We start from the raw sequence: 22,988 nt of genomic DNA, 5'->3' as shown, positions 1-22,988 counted from the left end.
CAGCTGAAAAGTCTCCCACATCGACAACAATGCAGGATACAACAACAGTTGAGGCCAACAGTCGCCGCAACAAGTTGAAAAGCTCTGTGGCTGAAAAGAGAGAGCAAGCTAGAGAGCTAGAGTAGAAATTTCTCCCCATGAGACCGGCGTTTTCTGAGCTATTTGCATTCAACTGACGCGATTGCAGCTATTCTGATTGCGATTACTATGGCCTGTCAGCTGCAATTGATACTCAAGCTGAATGGGCCGCCAAATGGGTTTTGTTCACTTTCAACAAGAATAAGACATTTAACACCCTGCGGGCTTGGCAAACACTCAAAGGGATTTCGGCTCGCTATTACCTGGCTATCTGATCTACAAATCAAATTGCACCCGTTTACTAATTAGTATTAAAAATCAATTAAGAACAAAAACAAAGGCTCAATCGAAACTAATGTAATAAAGTGATTAACTTTTAATAACCTTTGTGAATACATTTTAAGATAGCAGGTAACAAAAGGTTCGCAAAAATCGTTATAAATTCGTTTTTTTGTTAACATCAAAGACAAAAATGATCCAATTTTAGAGTTTTATACTTCTTTGAACTCTTTATCGAATTTCCAATTAATTATTTGGTTTTGATCACTTTGCTGCTAGGCATTTTTAAAAATTTAGAAAAAATCATTAAAACCGGACCAAATTTAGAGACCAAATATTAAATGCAGCTTTTTAGAAAATGAAACCAAAACCCTTACGATCAAATCGCATTTTTGCGACTTGACTTAGAGATAATACATAATCCAACTTATAGGTTTCTTGTTGGTATCATAATATATGATATCCAAATTGAATTTATATAATTTATTTATACACTCAAAGGAATACATTTTGCAGCAAAATAAATGTTTAAGTTTTTTCAGAAAAACAAAACTATTTACTTAGTCAAATTTAGATCCAAAATAAATTAAAACATTCCATTTGATAAAAGGATGTGCGAATACTCAGGAATACTTATAAGGTGAAATGTGAATCAAAAAGAAGTACATTAAAATTTTGTATATAAAAAAATGAAAATATAAATTATATATTTATTTCAATAAAAGAGTTTGTTTTGAATTTTAAACAGAATTACCTATAGAATTATGCATTTAAATGCAGTTGGCTATTATGTACTTTGTATATGATTCAGTTGGCAAATACGCCGTTTATTTCAATAACATAAAACAGTATTTTGAATTTAAAATTAAAATACAATAAAATTATTTTTGAACGAGGCTTAAATAAGGAAATACGATGTTTTTTCCTGAATGAAAGAATAAAAATGCAAGGCTTGTCAAACTGTATGCCGCCCAAAATTGTGCTACGCTACCAGAAAACACCTGCAGCCCAAAAGTTTTCAACAAACTTTGTACGACTCAAGCCGAGCTTTAAATAACAAAATGCTGCCTTCTTTTAAGCTGCATAAAACCAACTTTTATGCATTTTCCCAAAGCGTTTTATAAAACATATTTAGGAATATTCTTAAGTTGATCAACATTATTATTATTATATAACATTTTATTGCTATGGATTTACGTGTGAATCCGAAGTTGGCGCTGTCTCCTCCCGTGGACGCCACATTTCGCAGGTGGACGAGGAACTTGGGCAGCTGAAGTCGTATGCAAATTGTTGCAAGTTGCCCACGCTCACGTCGACACGCTCATCATCCCGATCATGGGCGATCACCGGTGGGAGGGATCCACAGAAGAACTGGGCATAGCTCAGGTGGAACAGTTGCGGTGCCTTGAACTCCGGCTCAAAGGCATACGGGCGGTACTCCAATTTCCTGGAGTCATGATGCAATCCGAAAAAGGAGTCGTAGGCCAACTGGAGGCCATTAAGATCTGCCAGGCGTTCTTTTAACGAGATGGCAGGTTTTTCCTCCGCACACTTGATGGCCTCACGGAATGGCTGCGACTCCCGGATGGCGAGGCCCACAGGTGACTCATTGCCGGAGGCGTCGAAGAGTATGCCCTCCTGCTCGAAGGCGTGGTTCATCTCATGACCCAGCACGGCTCCCATTAAACTCTGTTGGAAAATGGCATGCTGTCGGTGGTCGAACAATGGAAATTGTAGAAACTCCATGGGCACAGTGATGGTGTTCCTTTCGTTTTCATAGAAGGGAGAAGTTCGTGCCTTCAGCACATTGTCGTTGACGTAGTAGCGTTGCAGGTCCAGTCTAGATTCCGGTTTCAGTAAGCCCGCATGCTGGAGACGGGTTCGCAGGGCCAGAACCTGTATGAGATTGCCCAGGAAACTTGACTCGCTGAAATTGGCACTCTCATAGTAGGTGTCATAGAACTCTGGGGATTTCTCCGCCGGTAGATTGCCCACCTTTAGTTGGATTCCCTCCAATTTAGCTCTCACATAGGTCAACTGGTGTGGCGTGAGCTGCAGGCGATTGGCATCCAGGTATTTGCCGAAAGTAGCCTTCAAACTGCCCATGATCTCTTCGAGCCGACGGGTGTCCTGCTCCCGATTTTGGTAGACAAATCTATCGTAGATATAGTTCATACCCAGGGGTAGTAAAGCTCGCATGTGATGAATGCAGGATTCCGGTTTTTAGGTTCCGACTCCTGGATTAAAACCAACTGCCGGATGCGGAGATACATGTCTTTGGGGCCGCTGTCTAAGTCCATGAGAAACTGAAAGGCTTCCCGCAAATACTCCACGTCACTGACCTCGAAAAGCAGGTGCTCCAACTCTTTAGCAGTGTGATGCACTCCCAAAAGTTGTCCAAATATTAAATCCCACTTAATAATGGGTAATTGTCGTCTAATTTCATTGTACGTCCATGTATACACAACCGGACTATCTTCTTTATATTTACGCTGCAGTTGCTGAAGTTTTGCCATTAACTGGAGCATTTCCTGCTCATCCTCCCAGTCGTGCAATCGCAAAAGCTCCAAAGCCCGAAGAACACTGAATCTGGAACTGGGGTCAGGCATGCTTATCTGGATCACCCGGCGAGTGGAGTCATTTGTGGCCACATCAACGCGCTCATCAAAGAACACGCCATTCAAGCCATGCTCAAGGTACATGCCAGACTCCTCCTGCAACCATCGCCAAACTACTTGAGGAGGATCGCTTAGGCTTAGTTTTAACGTATCCCCTGTACAGGCTTTGTAATACGTTCTCATTTGTTTGATCAGTTGCGGTGCTTGAATATCGTTTTCTCCCATACGGCTCTCCATGAACTCCACCATGGCCATGGCAAACTGATCCTCCACCCACTCAAAGTTGTCGACATATTGCGAGGCATTGGCAAACCCGCCGCAGGCAAAGTTCCAGAATTCCGTGCAGGGTGCTGATGTTCTGTTAAGGTTCTTGTGTATCTGGCTGGAAGTGGCCATGTTGATATCTACATCCGCCTGGATGAAAGGTGATAATGCCACTAGACAACCGCACAGCAAAACTAAACTTCCCATGTTGTTCGCTCGACTTGTACTAATGAATTTGTACAATGAAACAAACAACTGCTTATCGCTGAGCTTGGAAACCTTTCGATGAATATGAATATAAAGCTTTTCTACTGTGTACATATGAACAAAACACGCTTTGTGACTACATTAATCCGAACTTAGCGTTTATTGAATCTGATCGTTAATTACAGCACTGTTGTAGTTCAATCCTCAATAATAAGCTAAGGCAGTTCGCAATATAAAACAGGTAATCGTTTTGGGACTACCCCAACTAAAGGCTTACAGTCTACTTAAACAAACTGGATCTAAAAAGTGTTCATTTCTTAAGCTTTTGCTTCTTTGCCGCATTAGCTCCCGTCTTCGATTTTTTCAGATTGCCGATTTGCTTGGATTTTTGCTTCAGCTTGTTCTGCTTCTTGATGGGCTTGCCCTCCAGAACTGGTAAATCGTCTACTTCTACTCGTGGCGCCTTAGCTAGTTTGGACGCCTTGAGTTTCGCTGGCTTCTCCACCTTTGCCTGTGGTTTCGCTTTAGGTTCCTTTGATGATTTCTTGGCAGGTGAATCACTGCCATTGACTGGGGACTTTTTGTCCACGGGTTTGGCTGGAGGAGAATCGCTACCATTGGCCTTTGCTTGGTTCTTTTTCTTGAATGGTTTGGCATCTGTTTTGGCAGCTGGAACATTACCATTGGCTTGGGTCTTTTTAGCTGCAGGTTTGGATGGTGCCTCGGATCCATTGGTTTTTTCTACCGCCGCTTGGGATTGCTTTTCCTTCTTCTCCAGTGGCTGTTCGGGCTTTGGCTTTTTGGGCGCCTTGACGGGCTGCTCAAACACCTTGGCCACATACTTGGTCTTGCTCTCCTCCCGCTTCTTCTTCTTCAGCTCCTGCTCGATTTCTGTGAAACTCGGCTTGCCGGCTCGCTTGCCCAGCAGTTTTCGCGGACCCTTGTCCTTTGACTCCTCCTCCGCAACCTCCTGCTCCTCCGCTGCTTCGGCGGTGGCCTCAGTCTCGATGGCCTCGTCCAGCTGCTTCTCATCTCCTCCTGCTGCTCCTTGGTTATGGGTATGGTGTTGGAGAACTTCTTCAGCTTGGCCACGTAGAATCCGTCCATGTTGTGTGTGTGCGGATAGTAGCGCTTGGTAAGGTTTAAGCTGGGATGGAATCGATGCTGCCGGAACTTGGTGAATCCCTCGACGCCAAAGTCCAGACCAGTGGGCACCAGCTTGACATTGCGCTTCTTCAACGCATAGTCGATGACCCACTCGTTCTCCTCGGGCAGCACGGAGCAGGTGGAGTATACAATATAGCCACCGGTCGACGATTTCGCATCCGTACAATCGATGGCCGTGAGCAGAAGCTTTCGCTGCAGATTGTAGCACCGCTGAACGTCCACATCCGACTTGGTGGTCTTTACACTGGGATCCTTGGAGACGACACCGGTGCCTGTGCAGGGAGCATCCAGTAGGACACGATCAAAGCCAGTCATAATGTTCCGGAACTTGGTGCCATCTTCGCAGCTAACCACCGCATTTACAATTCCCAGTCGATGGAAATTGGCTACAACAGCCTTGATGCGATCGCGATTGGAATCGTTGGCGAAGAGCACACCCGTGTTCTTCATGATGGACGCAATGTGGGATCCCTTGCCGCCAGGGGCAGAGCACATGTCCAGGATGCGTTCGTTCTCCTGCGGAGCGAGAGCCATCACTGGCAGCAGCGAAGAGGCTCCCTGGATCATGTAGTGACCGGCCAGATACTCTGGAGTGGCACCCAGCGGCACTTGCGAGTTGAAGACTACCAATCCCACCTTGGTCCACTTGCCCAGCGGATCCAGGTTGACGCCACGATTGATCAGAGCTCCAGCTAAATCCCGGCGACGTGTTTTCAGCGTATTGGTGCGAATGGTCAACGGACGAGCGATCTACAGAGATGATTTTATAAGTGTTAAAGTTGTAATAACGTTTCCTACTAAATGCACCCACCTCCGACGCCTCCAGGTACTCCATAAGCTCGGTCAGGGGCAACATGTCCATTAGCTTCTCCATTAAGAACTCGTTGTAGCTGTAGTACAGGCACAGATCCCTGCGCAGCAAATCAATGTACTCCCCGCGAGATCGATCTGCTTGGCGGTACTTCTTGAAGTCGGAGAGGACCAGGCTGACGTCCTTAATCCGCTGCTGCACCTCCTGCAGGGTGAGATCCTTCTCGGCCTCATCCTCTTCGTTGGGCAACTGGAAAACATCCTGGCGGTCCACGGTTTCCAGCATTTCCTCGTCAGCCAGTTGTGCCTCCTTGGCCTCGCGCTTTTTAAGTTTTTTGTTTGCGCGCTCGATGGGCAGCTTGTCGTCATCATCATCATTATCATCGTCGTCTTCATCCTCATCGCTGCCGCTTGCTACATCGGCACCATCTTCTTCGCCGGATAAATCAAAGTCATCATCAGAATTGGCTTCTTCGTCATCGGAGAGATCGGCCAGTTTGCCAACTTGAGCGGTGTCATCATCGGAGTCCTCTTCGTCCTCTTCTTCTTCGCCGGATTCCTCGGCATCAAGGTCATCCTCGCCATCGGAATCCTCTTCCAGCTCAGCCTCGGAGTCGTCCTCCAAATCCTCAGCCTCCTCTTCTCCTTCGGACTCCTCGGATTCAGCTTGCTTGGCTTGCTTTTTTAGCTTCTTGGGTTTAAGCCAGGCATCGTTGTCGTCTGTGAAGCCCTTGGGTGTCGCGGATTTCTGGCTCTTGGGAGCAGGCACCAGTTGGGGCACCTCCTCATCGGAGGAAACCTCCTGCTGCTGCTGCTCCACCTCCACCTCCTCTTCATTTTCCGGCTCGCTGTCGCTGTTATAGGCCGATTTCCGCTTAGCCTGTTGCGGCTGTTTTCCCTTGGCCCGCTTCTCCTGGAGTTTGGCCTTTTGGACAACTTTCTTCTGCTCCCGCTTCACAAAACGCTGCTTCTGTCTGTGGGATAGCTTTTTGTCTTCCTCCTCCATAGGAGCTGTGTATTAAATAAAACATTTTAAATTTAGACCTGGCTATCCCAGGGGGAAATCTTCACCAGCACTCACCAAACGTTTGCTTGCGAAATACCGGAGGTCCCTGTTTGCGCGCCTTGCGCCCAGGCCCCTTCTTCGGTTTCTCACTATATTCAGCCTTGCGACCCATATCTTTAACTTAATTTATCTGGTTTTTTGGAGCAGAATGGATGAAAAACGTGAGCACTTTGAGTTTACTCCACGTGCGCCGCTCAAAAGACAGCGGATGTTTTCCAGCACTGTTCAGTGCGGAAAACATTTTTAGCTATATACCTAGAACATATGTTTATTAGGAGGTGTGTTTAATTTAATATGAAATCATAAATTTTATTTAAAAATATAGTTAGTTAGTTTCTTATTTAAGAGTTGATTTTTTTCTTAATTTCTTTGTTATTTCAACATATTAATATTTGATAGCTATAACATTAAAGAGCAAACAAAGCCAAATTAGCCACAGCTGTTGTTAAACAAACACATGTTACAACACTGGAAACATATGTTTCGCGAACTGGTTCCAACAACCAGTCCGCTCTTAGGCTCTGCCAAACTGCCAAGGAATAAAATTCCAAATTTATTATTTATAAATAAACAATCAACTAAGCAAAGAACTTAAATCATTTGCGTTTCTTCTGAACCAGCTAAATATAGGATGGAAAGGTAGTAAAAGCTTTATAAAAGCTTTTGATGTGTTAGGAAAAAAAATTGATTGACCATTTTAAAAATTTAAAATCCGTTACAGGGGCTGACAACCTGCTGCTGATGGCAATAGTTTGGCAGCCCTGGCTATCTTTTTGTTTGTATTGGTCACTAGCCGGTTCAAATAACAGCGCTTTGTTTTGCGAGAATTATAAATAATTGCACATCATGGCTCATCAGGAGAAAATATCTGAATTTAAGACCTGGGCCACCAGTCTGGGATGTCCACCCTCTGCCCTGCCCACTGATGAAGCGCTGCGAAGGTACGTCATGATGGAAATACAAAAAAAAAAAACCGATTTTTAATGGCAAAATTCGGCATTTCTTGAAAGGATCCTAAAATCCGGCTCCAGTTTGCTACTGAACCAGCTGCAATCCCGCATCCAGCCGGTGGAGTATGTACGCGAGGTGCGCGAGAACCTACTGATTGCCCAAGTGGCCCGCCACAAGGACAAAATAGTGACGCTGGCTTCCCGAAGTTTTCTGCCTCCAGAGCTCCAGAGGTACCAAAAGATCCAGGAGCTAAAGAAGGACGAGGAGAAGGCAGATCTGCAGCTGGTCGAGGCCAGAAAGGAGTTCCAGAAACTATCCGCCAGCATCAAGACCAAGAGTGGGTAAAACTACCAAACCTAGAAATGCCCCTATCTAATACCGATCCTCATAATCCCCTATAGACATTCAAACAATCAAAGCCGAGAACCGCAAGCAATTGCTCGAAGCTAAATGCAATATCCTGGAGCTTAAGCTGGAGGCGCTGAACAAGGACTACGACCAGGAGCTGAAGAACAAGGCCCAGATCCTGGCCACCACGCCCGTAAAACTGAGTGCCAAGAATGCCAGCGAGGTGCAGGCCACTCGAGCCGTGGAGCAGGCTCTCAAGCAGCTGGAGACATTCTACGGGATGTGCGATGAGGGAAATGCGGTACACAGCTTGGCAGAGGCCAAGCAGCGCCTGTGGGATGACATGCGGGCCATCTTTGCCGACACACCCAATGCCCTGCTCCTGAACGTCATCGTAAAGATCAAGGAGGAGCAGCTGCAGCACATAATGCATTTGAATCAGACCAGAGGCACATGCACCATGGCCAAGACACCGCTAAACAACTACGAGGTAAAGTTGCTAAAGACCAAGGCCGATATGCTGGGCCTCGCTTCCAAATTCTTTACGGCCCAAAGGGAGTTGGAACAGAAGGAGGAACGCTTTTGCAAGGAGTACAGCCTCTTTGTTGACAAGCTGCAAACGAAGGTATACAGCTTCAATGGTATCAGCCTGGGCGATGAGGAGAACGCCGATGAACTAATCAGCGACTATCTGGTGCAGTACAACATGCGCAATTTCAATCGCGCTCAGAACGAATTCCTGCGCGAGCAGATCGAGCAACTGCGTCTGGAGCTGGATGCGAGCGCCAAGCAGCTGGAGAACCACGACCTAAAACTGGGCTCTGTCAAGCAGGTCTATGGCGACGTCAATGCCAGCATCAATCGCATCCAACAGGACATGGTGCAGCTGTCGCAGATCAAGGAGAAGATCCTCTATTCGCGCAACATGATGAAGAATCTGTTGGACGACATGCAGGCGGCCGCCCAGAAGCAGAATGCCAATTCGCAGCTGATGAGCACCAAGCTGAAGGTCAGCAACATGTCCATGCTGGGAGCGGAGAGCTTTTGCCTGGCCAATGATAGTGTGCTTTCCAGCACCAAGGTGGATTTCGATGGCAATTGCAGCACCATGAACTCCTCGATGCGTCGCAGCTTCGACAACAAAACAATGATGCCTGGAGGTGCAAGTACCACCACTATGGTTGCAGCATCCGCAGCCACTGTACCCTCGCACTTACTGGAAGTCAATACCTTTGTGGACATACCGCTGGAGAAGTTTAGCTGCATGCCACGCGCCAGGTAAATACCTCACATACAGTAGCGGTCAAAATAATACTAGTTTTTTAGCTTATGGAAATGGGAATCAACAAAAACTTGGAAGGCACTTTTGAAGTCATGTATAAACATTCACATTATCATAGGTATAACAATTTAAAATAGTTTTTTAAAACGATTTAAAAAAGAAAAATTGTTTTTAAAAATAGATCAGATATTAAACATTTTTTTATTCCAATAAACAGTGCAGATAAACGGCAATTTATTATAACACCTAAGTGTTATATAATTGTTTACCACAGTATAAAGGGAATTTAAGGATTTTAAGAAATCGCAAAACAATATTAAAGGTTTTTTAAACCTAATTTTGTTTATTAGAAGTTAAACATTAGATAAAAACGTTGTCCTTTGCTTTAGAGTTTTTTTTTTTTGAGCGTTAGCAATGTGATAAATAAAAGGAAAAGTTGTCGTTCGCTTTAAAGGTTTGTTTTTGAGCAGTTATCATTTTTCCAAAACTTTCATTCCCAAATTTTCAATTAACCAAGAATATGTAATTTTTTCTGACAGCTCCTTCCTGCTGTCGGCCAATCCGCTCATCGTCGAGGCCCAAGAGCTGGCCTCCACCGTTCAACTGGCGCCGGGCTATTTGCTAACTCCCTTCGGCGCTCTGCAGGAAGTCCGCAAACGCATTTTGTGGGCGTCGGCAATTGCCGCACACACGTCTGACTTGAAATTGAATTTGCAGCCGTTAATTGGTAAGCTCAACTCAGACATTTTGTCTCATATCCGGCTGAGTGTGAAAAACAAATCCCTCCTGTCTCCCAAGTTGATCCGCACGATTTGAGGCTTAGGGCAAGTCGTCAGCACGATGAAATTGACCATTTGCTGGACAACCTGATGGCCATTGGGGTGAAGACTCAGTTGCAACTGGAAAAGGCCGAGCGCATCTACCACTTCCTGCTCGAGAATCCGTTGCGTCGCTATGTTCCCCCTGGAAAGCGATATAATAATGGAAGCTTCGCGGACTACGAATCCGAGTTCAATCTCTACTATCGCATGGCCACCAATAGTGGAGGTTCGGTCAACTACACCAGTGGAAAACATCCCGAGAGTCGCGTTTAGTCTGTTACTAATTTTATAGATACTTTATCGTTCTCATTTACACATATTTGAAACTAAATGAATTGCTTGTTTAAAACTAAAAGACGGTATTGTTTTTTTAATATTTTTATTGGTTTTTTTTTTTTGTTTATTTTAGTTTTGTGTTTTGTCGTTTTTTATTACAAAGTCGAAATTTATTTTACTCACACCCACACAAAAATTTGGGTAAAAATTTCTCATTGCGCTTAAGAGCTAATAATGTACACAACTTTTGTTGTATTTTTATTCGAAAATGGATTTTGCCTCGACTATGGGTTAAGTTTATTTTAGGGGATTGTGTTCGAGTTGTCAGATTTGCGTAACGAAAATACTTCATTATTTATTAAATAAAAATAAAATATTCTCTTATTTGTAGAAGCAAAATCGAATGTTGTGATGTATCTTGCTTAGATTAAAATATTTAAAACATATACAGTGCCAGATCAGAAAGCAAAACGGACGGGATCGAGGTGAAATGCATCGTTTGTGGCTGGTTTGGATTTGAATTTTTCTGCATCGTTGGCCCTTCACTTAGCCTACTTAACTTAAGACATAATATTGGACGTACGAAAATAGAGCTGGACTAAACGGGATCGAGAGAAGAGGCTACCAAAGAAAATGAGACTGGGAACTGGAATCATCATTTGAGACATCTATTGCGCGGCTATGCGATGTGTTGTTTCTCGACATATCTATTTTATATATGTTTATGCATATGTTCGAGGGCAGAGTGATGGTTATTTTGGACTTGGAGGAGCGCTTGGAGTCGGTTGGCTTATCTGGCGAAGAGCAGCGCCGCCAGGATGCCCACCAGGGCGAACGAGGTGGCGGCCACATCCTCGGCCCCGGCGAAGTACGCCTGTCCACAGGCGGGCGGGCACACGGGGATGATCGTCTCGAAGAGATTGACGCGCGCCTCCGCCTCGCCAAAGCGATTGGTGGCCTTGCACACATAATCTCCGTACTGGCGCTTCTCGATGGTGATCACGCGGAGCGTCGAGTCGGTGTACTCGTCGGCGGTGGCGAAGTGCGAGATGCTGTAGTGCTGGTTGTTGGCCAGCTGGATGTCGTCCTTGGTCCACACGATGGCCGGCGGCGGATAGGCCTCGATGTGGCACTCCAGGTCCATGTCGTACTGCAGGGCCTGACCCAATCGCGGGCGGGGCACGGTGATTACCGGAGCGAACTCCACCTCCACGTTGATGTTGCGCCGGTCGCCCTTGCTCACTCCGTTGTCGGCCACGCAGTAGTAGGTGCCGCGATCCTCCTTCTTCACCGACTTGATGCGCAGGGTGTTGCCCACATAGGTAGCGCTATCTGGAATAGGGAGGTGGATAGTACTTATTAGTACCCTGTGTTTTTGATTTACTTAAAACGTATTTATAATTCATAAAATAAATAACAAACAATTCCTCAAAAATTATAGGCTCGTGTGTCCCATTTGATATTTTCTGGTAAACTTGTAAAATGCCAGTGTTTCCTTAAGTGTACATAGTTTTAAATACAATATCAATCTTGGTTTTTTTACAATCTTAATATTGGAAACATAATATGGAAAACAATTCCTGTTCGAATTTGTCTGGTCGAAATTTTCTAAAAGTTTGTTAAATGTTATAAAACCAGATAAAGTAGTTCAAAAAATGTATCTATACTTTTGAATATTAATTCTTTTGTTGTAGTATTCATCATGTCTAATTAAAATTTCAAAAAAAAATGCTAAGTAAACAATAGTATTATAGAAACCAATTGCTTTCACAGTACATTAAAAGGCAATCATAAATATATAATCTAACACACTTATAAGCAAATCAAAAACCTGTAGTTCCTTTCAAAACTATAATACTTTATATCGACATAGACAACTGCTTTTCGAGTGTGGTGCAACCATTTCCATTATGGGCTTAGTCTTATCCGCTGTTTAAGCGATGCGCGTTCGAGTGCGAACACATCCACTAGCCATTAATGGAGCAGCTCTAAACGCTCTCGGATGGCAATGGCAATCTATTGTGTTTGTGCAGCGGGGACAGAGTCAAAAATCTGATTTTAATGAGCCAACCCGGGGCACATCCGTTGGCACTTGCGGGTGACCTTTTCCAGTAGTGTCCACGCTCCGTGGAAGGCGCCCAGAGAAACAGGGAAACAATGGCAGCGTTAATGACCTCTAACAAGTAAAGCATTTTGTTTGGCCCTCTGCTCGTTTGCGTTTGCGTTGCCAACTAATTTTGAAAAACGGAGTACGCCTGCACTTAGCCATGAGTGCACGGAAGGAATGGGATTGGGATTGGGCTTGGTATGAGCTGAGCAACTGAAGCGTGAACCTGAATGGGAATAGGAATTGCACTACGAATGCCGAATGCGAAATGCGAAAGGTGCTCCGGGTTCATAACCGGAAGTTGGTTGGCTCAGCTCGTCGGGGGAAAAGAGGGTGGAATAGGTGGAAACGAGTGCAATGAGCCTAGGGATCTGCTCCCTCATCCACCCACAGATACTACTACTACCCGCTTATGTGTGCGTGTCTGTGGCTGCTCTTCAAACATTTGCCAAAACAATTCAGGCTCAAACAATTGACACAAAGTACATGGAGCAAAAGTGCACTGGCAAAACGATGTTGCCCTTTTTTTTGAAAACTTTATCTCAAACACTTAAAAGCGAAATAAGTAAAACATAAAACTTTATATATTTATATATTTGTATTCAACTTATGTATGCTTTGCTGTTTAACCATCAAGTACACTATTTGATCTTGTAATAATTCCGTCTAGAACCTGCAATCGGGTTTCATTGGCTCACAAAATAATCATTATTTTAATTTTGATAAATACTAAAAAACCTTAAAATAATTATTATTCCGGATAAAATCAATAAAACCTAAATAAATGAAATAGCAAACAAATGGTATAGTTCAATTGATTTTGAATTTTTAAGCATAAATAATAATTATTTTCGATTATCAAAATAAACGCGTTAGAGATCACATAACCTATCGTATATTTGGATTATAATATATTTCAACTTATTCTTATTAGAAGAAAAGTGGTTAACAAATAATAAACCCAAGCTAAACTAAGCTTTGTAACACGACTGAAGTTTTTTTTCTCTGTGTTCAATAAAGAGTTGAGCTGGCAAGGAGCCGTAAAAACATCAGGAGCATTGACCAAAGCTCTGGAATGCCATGAAAATATGTTTTATGCGAATTGCACATAAATGCGGGCCACAAGCCGAAGGGGGGAAATTCGAGTGCGGCTTGTGTCTGCTCAACTGAAACATTTCAAATTAATTGCGCCTGGGAATCGAAGTAACACATTTCATTAAAATTGGATTGACAGCCCATCCCCCTCCGCCCTAAAACAGAGCAATCGTGATGGCAATGGGTTAAGGCGGTGGCCCAACAACTGCATCGGTTGACGAGCTAAAATGGCATCGTGATGCGGGCATCTGAGAAAACAACGCAGCAAACTCATTTCAATATTAGAAAAGCACACAATGAACAGAAATATGCTGTAGGCAAGCACGCTTCCCGATATATGGATATATATTTCAAAGCTGACTTTTTGAGTGGGAGAGAGCAGGCGAGGGCTTTGTTTAATTAGTCCAATGGAAAATGATTTGCCTCGGATTACAGTGTCATGAGTAAAAGACATTTGTGTTTGTATAATTGGAAAAGAACCCAAAGTTACAGCTTTAAAAGAAAACGTTTTGTTTTCCAGACTTTTTTCTTGACGAATATTTTACATAAACCCATTATTTTCCGGAGGTTTGAGGTTTGCAAACCAGTTTACTAGCTAGCAAAAAAAACAATGATCATATAATGTCATAATCTATGTTTTAGAATAGTTGAAATATTTGAAAATAATAATTTTTTCAGTGCAACAAAAACTATAAGAGGTAAACCACTACTCTTTGTCATTATTATTCGCAAAATAAAACCCACAAAATCTTCTCAGGTCATAAAAGATAGCATTAATAAAGATGCAAGTAGTTAAAGTTAACTACTCTCTGCCCTGCAAGCAAAATCAGTTGCGTTTGCAATTTACAAGCGTTCACTGTGCCTATTCAGAGAGTCGCCGCCTAAAACAGGTTCTTTCTCTATATCTAGTCCAGAAATTATCTCAATTTCTGTTTTTTTTTTGGCCCTTTACCTTGTGCAGTCAGCTCTGTTTTTAGCGGCATGGCTTCAGTCCTTTATATTTGTAGTACATGCTAGATAACCCTTGATGGAATGCAGTCTGTAAATGCAATATATGCATTTATAGTTCAAAGGCTACCCACTCGAAATACCAAATGGGTAAGCCCAATATAGTGTTAAATGTTACTACTTTTTATTTCTTTTTTGATGGACTACTGCGCATTCACTGAGCTGTGAAATGATATGCAAGTCAGGTACAAAGAGAACCCAGGAATTTCAGAACTTCAAACGTTCCCAAACATTTGTCGCCTGTAAAACGATTTACCGTTAGCATGTAAAAACTGAAAAAAAAAACTCTTTATGTTCTGCGTGGAGGTCGCGCATGTGCGTAACAGGGGCGTGTCAGAAAGTGGCAATATTTAATTGTTAATTAGTTATGCGACACAAACAAAGAAGTAGAAGCTCTCCACAAAGAGAAAAGAACGAATACAGCTGCCAGTTTCTTGAATGCAAGATATTTCTTATTCTCTCTTAGTAATTAATGCAGAATAAATGCCATGAATTGGCTCCCGACTCAATGCTTGCGACACTTTTGAGGGTTCAAATTCATGAACTAGAGCAGAAAGTCAATGAAACAGAACACCCCTAATGGTAGATGAATGGCTTGTGTCAGTGAATTTGAGATATTCAAGAGTTTGTAATGGCGTTGAATTACGAAAACCAGACTCATATATCACTCGCAAACGAGCTCAATACCTTTTCATCAATCCATGATCCATTTGCTTTTTGAACCTTATGTTGTTTGCCTCTGTTTGCTATTCCCCCAAAACCTATTTCAATAACTAACCATTACGGATTGACAAATTAAGAGTAAATTTCAGTTCAATCAACGTAATGAGAGAGGCTACAATGAAAATCCCGCATTTCAAAGACCCAAGGAATATACAGCGGAAATAGCTCTCAACTCCATATCATGCCAACCAACCAAGAACATCCATCATACTGAATGGTGTGGAGTAATTTCAGTTACTAATGAGAGAATTAAAAACACTTTGCAACGGGCAGGATGATGATGGTGCGTCCATCTCTGACTCGGCAATCTCTGACAACTAATGAAAGGAAAACAGAAACTCAGAAACTCAGAGACTCAGAAAGAGAAGATGAAAACTGAAAAGGTAATGAAAACTCCGACATGGCAGGCGGGCGGGTCCACATTTGTTTTAGGCCCTTCCTTCAGGGGAACCTGTCTGAAACTCTGTCTCTGTCTCCGCCTGCCATCAGGCGAAATGAAAACAACACCCCTTGTGCTCCGATCCCGGATCTCCGTCCGTCCCATGGGCAAACAACCAGAGATAAATTGTCAGTTAAAGGCAACGAAAACAGAGCCAAAGAAAAGAAAAGTTGTGTAATGGCAGAGGTGAGAATTCTGTTTCTGTGGATAATGGTTGGGGTAAGGTGAGAAGTGCAGGTAGGTAGGGACAGTGGGATGGCCTGAAAGGATGCACAACTCCTTTGTGCCGTTGCAGAGGAAACGGAAAATGGAAAATGCTGGGAAAAAAGCGGACAGGTGTAGTGTATGTGTATGCGTATGACTTATATGACCCGCTAAGATCTAAATGTCGGGTGTAGGTCTAGGCGCTTGGATGACTTTCAGCGCCGCGTCAACTGCGCGCTCGCTTGGAAAATCGGTTACGAATTGGTGGAAAGGGTTGCTTGGTTGCTCTGCTACCGTTTCTAATGTTTCATAAACTACTTAAAGCGACAAACGCCGTCGACCGCCATTTTGTGAGGTGGCAAAACAACCACCCAAAGGACAGAGCGCGTCCACCTCGGGGAAATGGAAATTGACTGGCATGCAAAAAGTATCCGCACCAATCACAAGGCCAGACGAATTTTTTGCCCTCCGTCGGGCGGGAAAACGTGTGACGAACAACGACAACAACAGCAACAACAACAACAACTAACCGAAATAACATTGATGCAAGCCCAGCGCTTTCCCTTTCCCATAAAGTCTAGGCCTGCGGCCATATTTGTTTTTTCCCCATTCAATTTCCTGCAATTTGGCCAGCAACTCTGGCGGGAAGTCTTCCTGTCGAACTAAGGAAAATGCAGGAAAAGCCTCTTTACGGGCTGCTCTTCAAATGTCAACTGTTCTATGAACCGAACGTTGCCATGTGGAAATTATGAATGTTAATGCGGCACGTCAACAATGTGTGACTCATCATAATTTAAAACACGGACTGGCAAAGGCAGCGGCAAAAGCCAAATGCCGAAGCGGGTGCGCTTTTAATGACGCTCCGCATTACTTGCGCCCGATGCACACATCCAGACTAAAATGAAAAACCAAGAGCGAACCCAACCCAACATATCATAGCTCCAGGGCATGTCACAGATGGGTCATGTCTCTCGTTCCTCGCACGTATCCTTCCATCCAATGTGTTCCACCCGTTTGGGTTGGCAAAAATCCAATTAAAAAAGTGCACACAGTGTTTTGATTCTAACAAGATTTTCACATTTTTTGGGGTAACGCTTGGGTATCAATGGATGCTTAATTAAATTGGTTTTGATTGTGATGTATATTGGTAATGGTTTTACCGAGTCAGCAAATTTGAACGTTATTACAGCAAAACCATGCTTTGGTCATGCTGGTTATCCTGGTTTTAAAAAATGCAGTTTTCTTGATAATTGTTTAACTATATAATATTCATAGACAACTACTACTACCTAACTAATAGAGACTGTGTATAAGTTTAAGTTAACCCTTACTCTCTTTAATAAATATTTTTCCATTCCTAGCAAAATGAAGGGCTCCTTCTTGGCCTACAAGTGAAGTGGTTTGAGTTGATTAGGCCCACGAAGAGCGTTAACATGCTGCTTGCCCCGCCCCTGCTAGCAGCATCTTCCATTGATTGCCCAAGAACACCTGGTAAATGCGACACCAGAAGCTGCAGTTTCCTCCAACCTACTGCACTCTTATGGAAAAATTGCACGCCTCTGCAAATTTGTCGCCTCTTCCTGTTTTGTCACCCAACCTCATCAAGGAACATCAACATGGGGCGAGGGCTTCTGGCTTCTGGCTCTGGCTGATGTTGCTGTAACCGCTGCACATACATATCGAGCATATAACAAGCTCTTGAGACATGTGAATGCACCCACTTTGGTGGGCCTTCGCCTTGAAACCGCACAGTACAGAGTGACATGGATCCACCCTCCGGACAGCAGAAACCTCCCACCACCCACAATCACCCACCGAACCAGCGAACCACCGACAGACAAAGCCACAGACGCTGTGTTGTTGACTTTTCAAAAGTGATTTTCTTCCTCGAGTAGTACATTATAGCTGGCCGAGAGTTATGCCGCCGCCTGGCATGCTATTTATTGGATTACACTCCACTCCATTCCACTTCTCCGCGCAAAGGGAAACAAACTCAATTGCAGACGAGTGCAGACTGTACTTGCTCCGGCTGGCAACCATAAATCAAGGAATTGTAAAGAAAACTATTAAAATAGCAATTATGCCAAAAAAGAACTGGATAAGCGAGCGAAAGAAGGCTGACCGACGTAAATCCCTTGTGAGCCGAGTGCCTAAATAAATATTGGCCAAGTCCCAGCACTCACAATGAGATTGAGGATTGGCTCGAGTTTGGTTAGGGGGGTTGGAAAAGCCGCGTGGCCTTTGTGTGAGAATGTGAGTGTGATAAGGATTAAAAAGCCGGTTTGAAGGTGAAACATGCAGCTAAGAGTGCTAAACAAATAAGGGAATTGCCACACCAAAAATGTATGCAAAGTGAAACGGATTTTCTACACAGGGGAAAAACGGTCTCACATGATAAAGCACCTACTAAAAAAAATTGATGTTACTAAGAAAAGAATATATATGAATTTTTCTGATGGGAATAGCTTGTCCTTTGAAAAATCAAAAACTTTTATTTCTATAAACAAATACTTCATTTTATAAGCCATGCTTTTAATTGATAAATAAATGTTTAACTACTACCCATCTGTGATAAAACCATAAAAAAGGAAGGCATATGCTAAATTCCCTAATGGACTGGCGGAAACTGGGACGATTTAGTCGACCATTTCAGCTATTAACTAACCAGTTATTACTTCAAGCTGACTAACTACCACAAAGGGCTCACTCTTTGTTGGTTCTCTGCATTTTGTTGGCTGACTGAAAGCAGCCAGTTGGCCCCATGTTGACCAAGTGGTCGTTGCCCCAGCAACCAACATTTTCAAACAGGTTTCCCTCAACGCTTTTTGTACGTCATCGGCGTTTATCGTTCCCGTTCTCGTTTTGCCTTTGCCTCTGACTCTGACTCTGCTCTGCCTCTACTCTGACTTTGCAACTGCCAACTGAGGCGGCCATAAACAATGCATCCCACGGCAAAACAGGAAGAGGAAATGGCAGCAGCAGGACAAATAAAAACATAACCACCATCAAAGGATTCGGCTCACTCCTCTTGTAATTGCGAGTGTGCCAAACCTAATTGCTTGCAAATATTTTAAAACTCAAAAACCCAGCAGCTGCTGCCCTTCGGCATCCGAAGAATTTCATTATATATATTTTATTTTTATTATGCTTCAAAAATTGGGGGGGAACTAATTTCGTGAGCACGGCCCGATGAAATCTCGAGTTGAGCATCAATTGCGCATCGAAATGTTTAAACGTAAATATTATTACCATTAAGATTTGCACCCTTGCACTGGCGTTTGATGGGAAATTGGAATACTTGATCATGCTCACTTGAGTCTAATTCGCAATTTGCCAGCAAACACAATTTGCATGAAAGTTAATCAAGAGTTTAGCTGAGGGAGAGTGCACTGTGATGGCAGTTTAGCAGTTACAAACTGAGTGCAGACACCCCAAAGTGATCTGTGCAAGATTCGAGACAGCACTCGTGTACTCTCCTCACATAATATAATTGAACAATTAAAGTTAATTTACGCTGTTCCAATGATCCCTACTCGATCCCTCGAACAGATAAGTATCTGAAAGATGCTTCCGGCTTGCCAACAATAAACCAAAATGTCGACAGCTGTCAGCATTTGAAAATTCAGCAAAAATGGAATTTTAATTTTTTTTAGCTTTCTTTGCAAAAAGAGTCTGTTCGCTTATTTATTCGCTGGGCCAAGGTGAGGTTTATTATGGCAACGGATTTTGCTGGGGGCAGCATATATCCAGGTGCCAGGTGCAAACACTGCACATGTCTGTGTTTACTCAATGGCAATGGCTATCTTCTACCAACATTGTTTGGCCGTTCAATATAAAAAAGAAACAAAAAAACGAGAACCAATCGATTTGCATGGCTACGCACAAATTGGCATGGACTATGGACGCTCAACACCCTGAAAACAGAAAACCGGTGAGCTGGTGAGCTGACGAACGGAAACGGTTGATTAGGGGTTCCACACTTGGTCTTGGTCTTTGGGCGGGACGACGGGGTTTTAGGGTTAGGATCAGGGGTTGTTTAGATCGAGGGGCAAGGGCGAACCGCTCGCGGCTTGTTTGTTTGCATCTCTTACATTGTGCTCGCCCCAGGAACCAACTGCCTTTGTTTGGGTTACCTTTTTAGCTTGTAATTTATATATATTTTGTATACTTCGATTGTATTTTGCCGCTTATCAAAATAAGAATTATGTAGAGGAACGGAAAGGGAAGGGGGAAGGGTAAGGGGTTTGGTTCAGGGGTGTGGGCCTGGGAGTTTTTCAGGGGGCGCAGCCCATTTGCCATGCTCTCAGGATCCCTTTGTTTGCGTATGTTTGCTGTTTACTCGTTCCCTTGCTATGTTTCATTTTTGTATTTCTCATTTTTTAACCATCCCACCCAAAAGCCCAGACCGTGTCTGACGTATAAGGAACAAGGAACAGCCCTATGCCGCGTTTTTGCACGGGTTGTTTACGCCCGTAGTCGCAGGCCCAAACCCGGAGACCATCAAACGGTCCGTGGAACGTTTTCAAGTTGCGGAAGCAATTGCGCGTGCTGAAGTTGTCGAATGCCTCAGAAACTCGAATGGGAATGGAAATGTGAAACGTGAAATGCGGCACAAAAGCGGCAAGGAGTAGTCCTCGTCGTCAGTGCATGTACGCCCTCTTTTTCCGGGTATACTATTCGTATACCTATGGAAAACCCCCTTGGTAACCCCCCGCAACATTTGACTCGGCTCGTTGGCGCATTTCAAAGCACTGGACGAACATTTTTGTTTGCTCAAGCGCTTTAAATTAGAGCGTGGAAAAGTGTGAAACTCCCGGCAAATACTGGACCTCAAACCCATATGCCCTTCTGGTTTATGGCGAAAAAAAGTGAAGCCTTTTCTGGACTGCCATGGAGCGTATCCAAATCGTTGTGGTTGGTTTTTATAGCTTTTTGTAGGGCACGCCTAATTTTTGACCAAAGAAGGCGCACTCAATGTCGCGGCCATTACAGATTGCACAAGCAAACTTACAGATACAAAACCCCGAGAATTCAGATAGTTCTGAAATACAGTTTGGCCTGGCAGGGTGTGTCCGCGAGTCGTTTCTAGGTAATAAGTAACTATTGGATTAGTTACACTAATTGCTTTTCGGCTGCCGCTCAAATGACGCTGCAATCTTGTTAAAAGAAACCATTATGTCCGCCCGAGGGTCAGAGTTCAGGTAAAGATAGAGATCGGCAATGAACAGCAGCACCTGTACGGGATTAACCTTGTGAGAAGGTTCTATTGTACCATCTACCTGGGCACTATTTAATTTTATTGTTTTATTAGCTTTTTCTCTCTTTTCAAGAAATTCTGGAAGTGCAAAGAAACGAACACAATTTGTGTACATCACTTGCACTTGTCCGACCTGGAGTTTCCCAAGAAAATTGTAATTCTTAAGCGTAAAAGAAAACGTTATTTTCCTGCTCAAGTTGTACAAATTATTTAACTCGAGAACCAAATAAAATGGTGATAACATTTGCACTTTTACAATCAACATTTTTACAGATTAGTGAAAGATTTCGTTGAAATCTTTCGGGCATAGAGCAAATGTATAATTTCCAAATAAGCAAGTTGACCTTTAAGTTTTATAAATACAAAAGATTAAAAACTGTTTCGTAATCGGCCGTTTATTTAAAATTTCATGAAAAGGGGGGCTTAAAAAGCAATCTTGCGTTGCAAAACATAGTTAAGGGAAGGTAAAATAGTAAATAATGGCGGAGTCATACAAATAAAAAAATAAAGCATTCAAAAAGGACTATAAACGCAATATTCTCTTTCAAAAATTGATGAATTCTTGAGTTGTATTGTATTTATTAGTTTTTCTATTATTATTTGTTTAGACCCTTTTTTCAAGACTTGTTAAAGGGAAAAGAGCAAACAAAGGGATACATTGCAACCCTACTCCAAAGAAGGTGAAAAGAGCTATCAAAAGAGTAAAAACCAATCTTGTGTTGCGAAACTTAGCCCTCGAACACGTTGTGGGGGAGGCAAGCTAGCCCTCGCTAGCCCTCTCGTTTAGTAGCACACCAAGCGGAGTAAACAAAAATAAGGTGACGCCTGAGTGAGTCACGGTCACTCACACTTGGAGCCCGTTTGAAAATATTCAGTTAAAAGCTAAAGAAAAAGCGGGACGGACAGAGAGACGGGCCCAAAGAGCGGGAGCGGAGATTCGAGAGAGAGCCAGAGAACAGCGCCCCAACTAGCGAATGCTAACTTACCCACCGTAAACCAAGTTAACAACTTACACATAACAAAAAAAAAAAACAAAAACGCATAAAGCTAGCGAAACTTACCCGTTGGCAGAATGGCATTGTTCTCGCGCCGCCAGGTGATTGTGGGAGTGGGGTAGCCACTGGCGTAGCACTCCATTTGGACCTCGCTGCCCTCGCTGGCCACCACCGATTGCGTGGAGTTGTCGGAGATGACCGGAGGTCGCCGCACGGACAACTTCACATTGGCACTGACTTTGTGGACGACCGAGATGACGACCTGGCAGGTGTAGGTGCCCGCGTCCGTCTCCTGGATGTCCTTGATCTGCAGCTTGTAGGTGGAGGAGTTCGGGTCGTAGCGCAGCGAGAAGCGCGAGTCCTTGATGACCAGCGTGGAGCCAGTGGACAGGAAGACGGGATCGCTGTCCGTCTTCAGGAACAGCACGTTGTACTCTTTGGCATACTGAACGGAGCAATCGAACTCCACGGTTCCGCCAATATCCTTGATCTGCTCCTGCGTGATGTAGGATATGGTCGGTGTTCGCTGGGCCCTCGTCTGGTGGATGATAACGACCAGGAGCAGGCTGCTCCACACGCAGTTCAAGATACTCAAGCGCCTCATCTTACAAATTGACTCTTTTTTTAGCACCACACCCTGGAAGCGCGCGATATATGTATCTTTGTATCTTGATCTTTTCTCAAGAGAATTGAGAGCGCCGAAAATCGAAGAGAAGACACACCTATCGCCGTTTCTTTCTGTTGCGCGGCGAGCGCGGATGCTGACAACACAGACTCAACGACACCTGTCTTCTCGCTCTAAGCTGGTTTCAGACTTGCTCTCTCTTGATCAGTCACGAGTTTTACGGCCAAGACGGTAAGCGCGTTAGAGAGTAAACTGCACAGTTCGAAAGTCGCGATACGAATGAATCCAGGCTTTGAAAAGTGCGCCCTCAAGAGCGCGAGGTGAGCATTCAATATGTGCCTAAATAAGGCAGAATGGCGAGTCGGTCT

At 43.7% G+C, this 22,988-nt stretch overlaps 4 protein-coding genes across 4 annotated transcripts; 1 reads left to right on the top strand and 3 right to left on the bottom strand.

Annotated features, from left to right (window-relative positions):
- Window positions 1-1,480: 1,480 nt before the first annotated feature.
- LOC128253913 (endothelin-converting enzyme homolog) lies at window positions 1,481-3,475 on the bottom strand. The gene is given in 2 exon segments (XM_052982619.1): window positions 1,481-2,579; window positions 2,582-3,475. Coding segments are annotated over 2 exon segments (1,902 nt in total). The 5' UTR covers window positions 3,447-3,475; the 3' UTR covers window positions 1,481-1,542.
- Window positions 3,476-3,583: 108 nt separating this feature from the next.
- LOC128253912 (uncharacterized) lies at window positions 3,584-6,698 on the bottom strand. The gene is given in 4 exon segments (XM_052982618.1): window positions 3,584-4,481; window positions 4,484-5,363; window positions 5,425-6,434; window positions 6,505-6,698. Coding segments are annotated over 4 exon segments (2,712 nt in total). The 5' UTR covers window positions 6,602-6,698; the 3' UTR covers window positions 3,584-3,756.
- A 541-nt stretch (window positions 6,699-7,239) lies between these two features.
- On the top strand, window positions 7,240-10,195 carry LOC128254354 (augmin complex subunit dgt5). Its single transcript, XM_052983420.1, has 5 exons — window positions 7,240-7,430; window positions 7,500-7,777; window positions 7,842-9,066; window positions 9,610-9,797; window positions 9,869-10,195. The coding sequence occupies exons 1-5, from the start codon at window positions 7,336-7,338 to the stop codon at window positions 10,162-10,164; spliced, it is 2,082 nt and encodes a 693-aa protein (XP_052839380.1). The 5' UTR covers window positions 7,240-7,335; the 3' UTR covers window positions 10,165-10,195.
- Window positions 10,196-10,279: 84 nt separating this feature from the next.
- On the bottom strand, window positions 10,280-22,895 carry LOC128254355 (lachesin). The gene is made up of 2 exons (XM_052983421.1): window positions 22,062-22,895; window positions 10,280-11,499 (listed from the first exon to the last, which is right to left on the bottom strand). Exons 1-2 carry the CDS (start codon window positions 22,597-22,599, stop codon window positions 10,958-10,960), a joined length of 1,080 nt encoding a protein of 359 aa, XP_052839381.1. The 5' UTR covers window positions 22,600-22,895; the 3' UTR covers window positions 10,280-10,957.
- Window positions 22,896-22,988: the final 93 nt, after the last annotated feature.

Source organism: Drosophila gunungcola, assembly GCF_025200985.1.
Source record: "Drosophila gunungcola strain Sukarami chromosome 2R unlocalized genomic scaffold, Dgunungcola_SK_2 000004F, whole genome shotgun sequence".
Taxonomy (NCBI): domain Eukaryota; kingdom Metazoa; phylum Arthropoda; class Insecta; order Diptera; family Drosophilidae; genus Drosophila; species Drosophila gunungcola.
This window is presented reverse-complemented; position numbering and strand designations above follow the sequence as displayed.

Excerpts from the sequence above, each read along its gene's own strand:
- LOC128254354 (XM_052983420.1), top strand. The coding sequence starts at position 7,336 with ATGGCTCATCAGGAGAAAATATCTGAATTTAAGACCTGGGCCACCAGT. Across the intron at positions 7,431-7,499 it reads ACTGATGAAGCGCTGCGAAG|GATCCTAAAATCCGGCTCCA; the intron begins GTACGTCATGAT and ends ATTTCTTGAAAG. Across the intron at positions 9,067-9,609 it reads AGCTGCATGCCACGCGCCAG|CTCCTTCCTGCTGTCGGCCA; the intron begins GTAAATACCTCA and ends TTTTTCTGACAG.
- LOC128254355 (XM_052983421.1), bottom strand. The coding sequence starts at position 22,599 with ATGAGGCGCTTGAGTATCTTGAACTGCGTGTGGAGCAGCCTGCTCCTG. Across the intron at positions 11,500-22,061 it reads CAATGCCATTCTGCCAACGG|ATAGCGCTACCTATGTGGGC; the intron begins GTAAGTTTCGCT and ends TCCCTATTCCAG.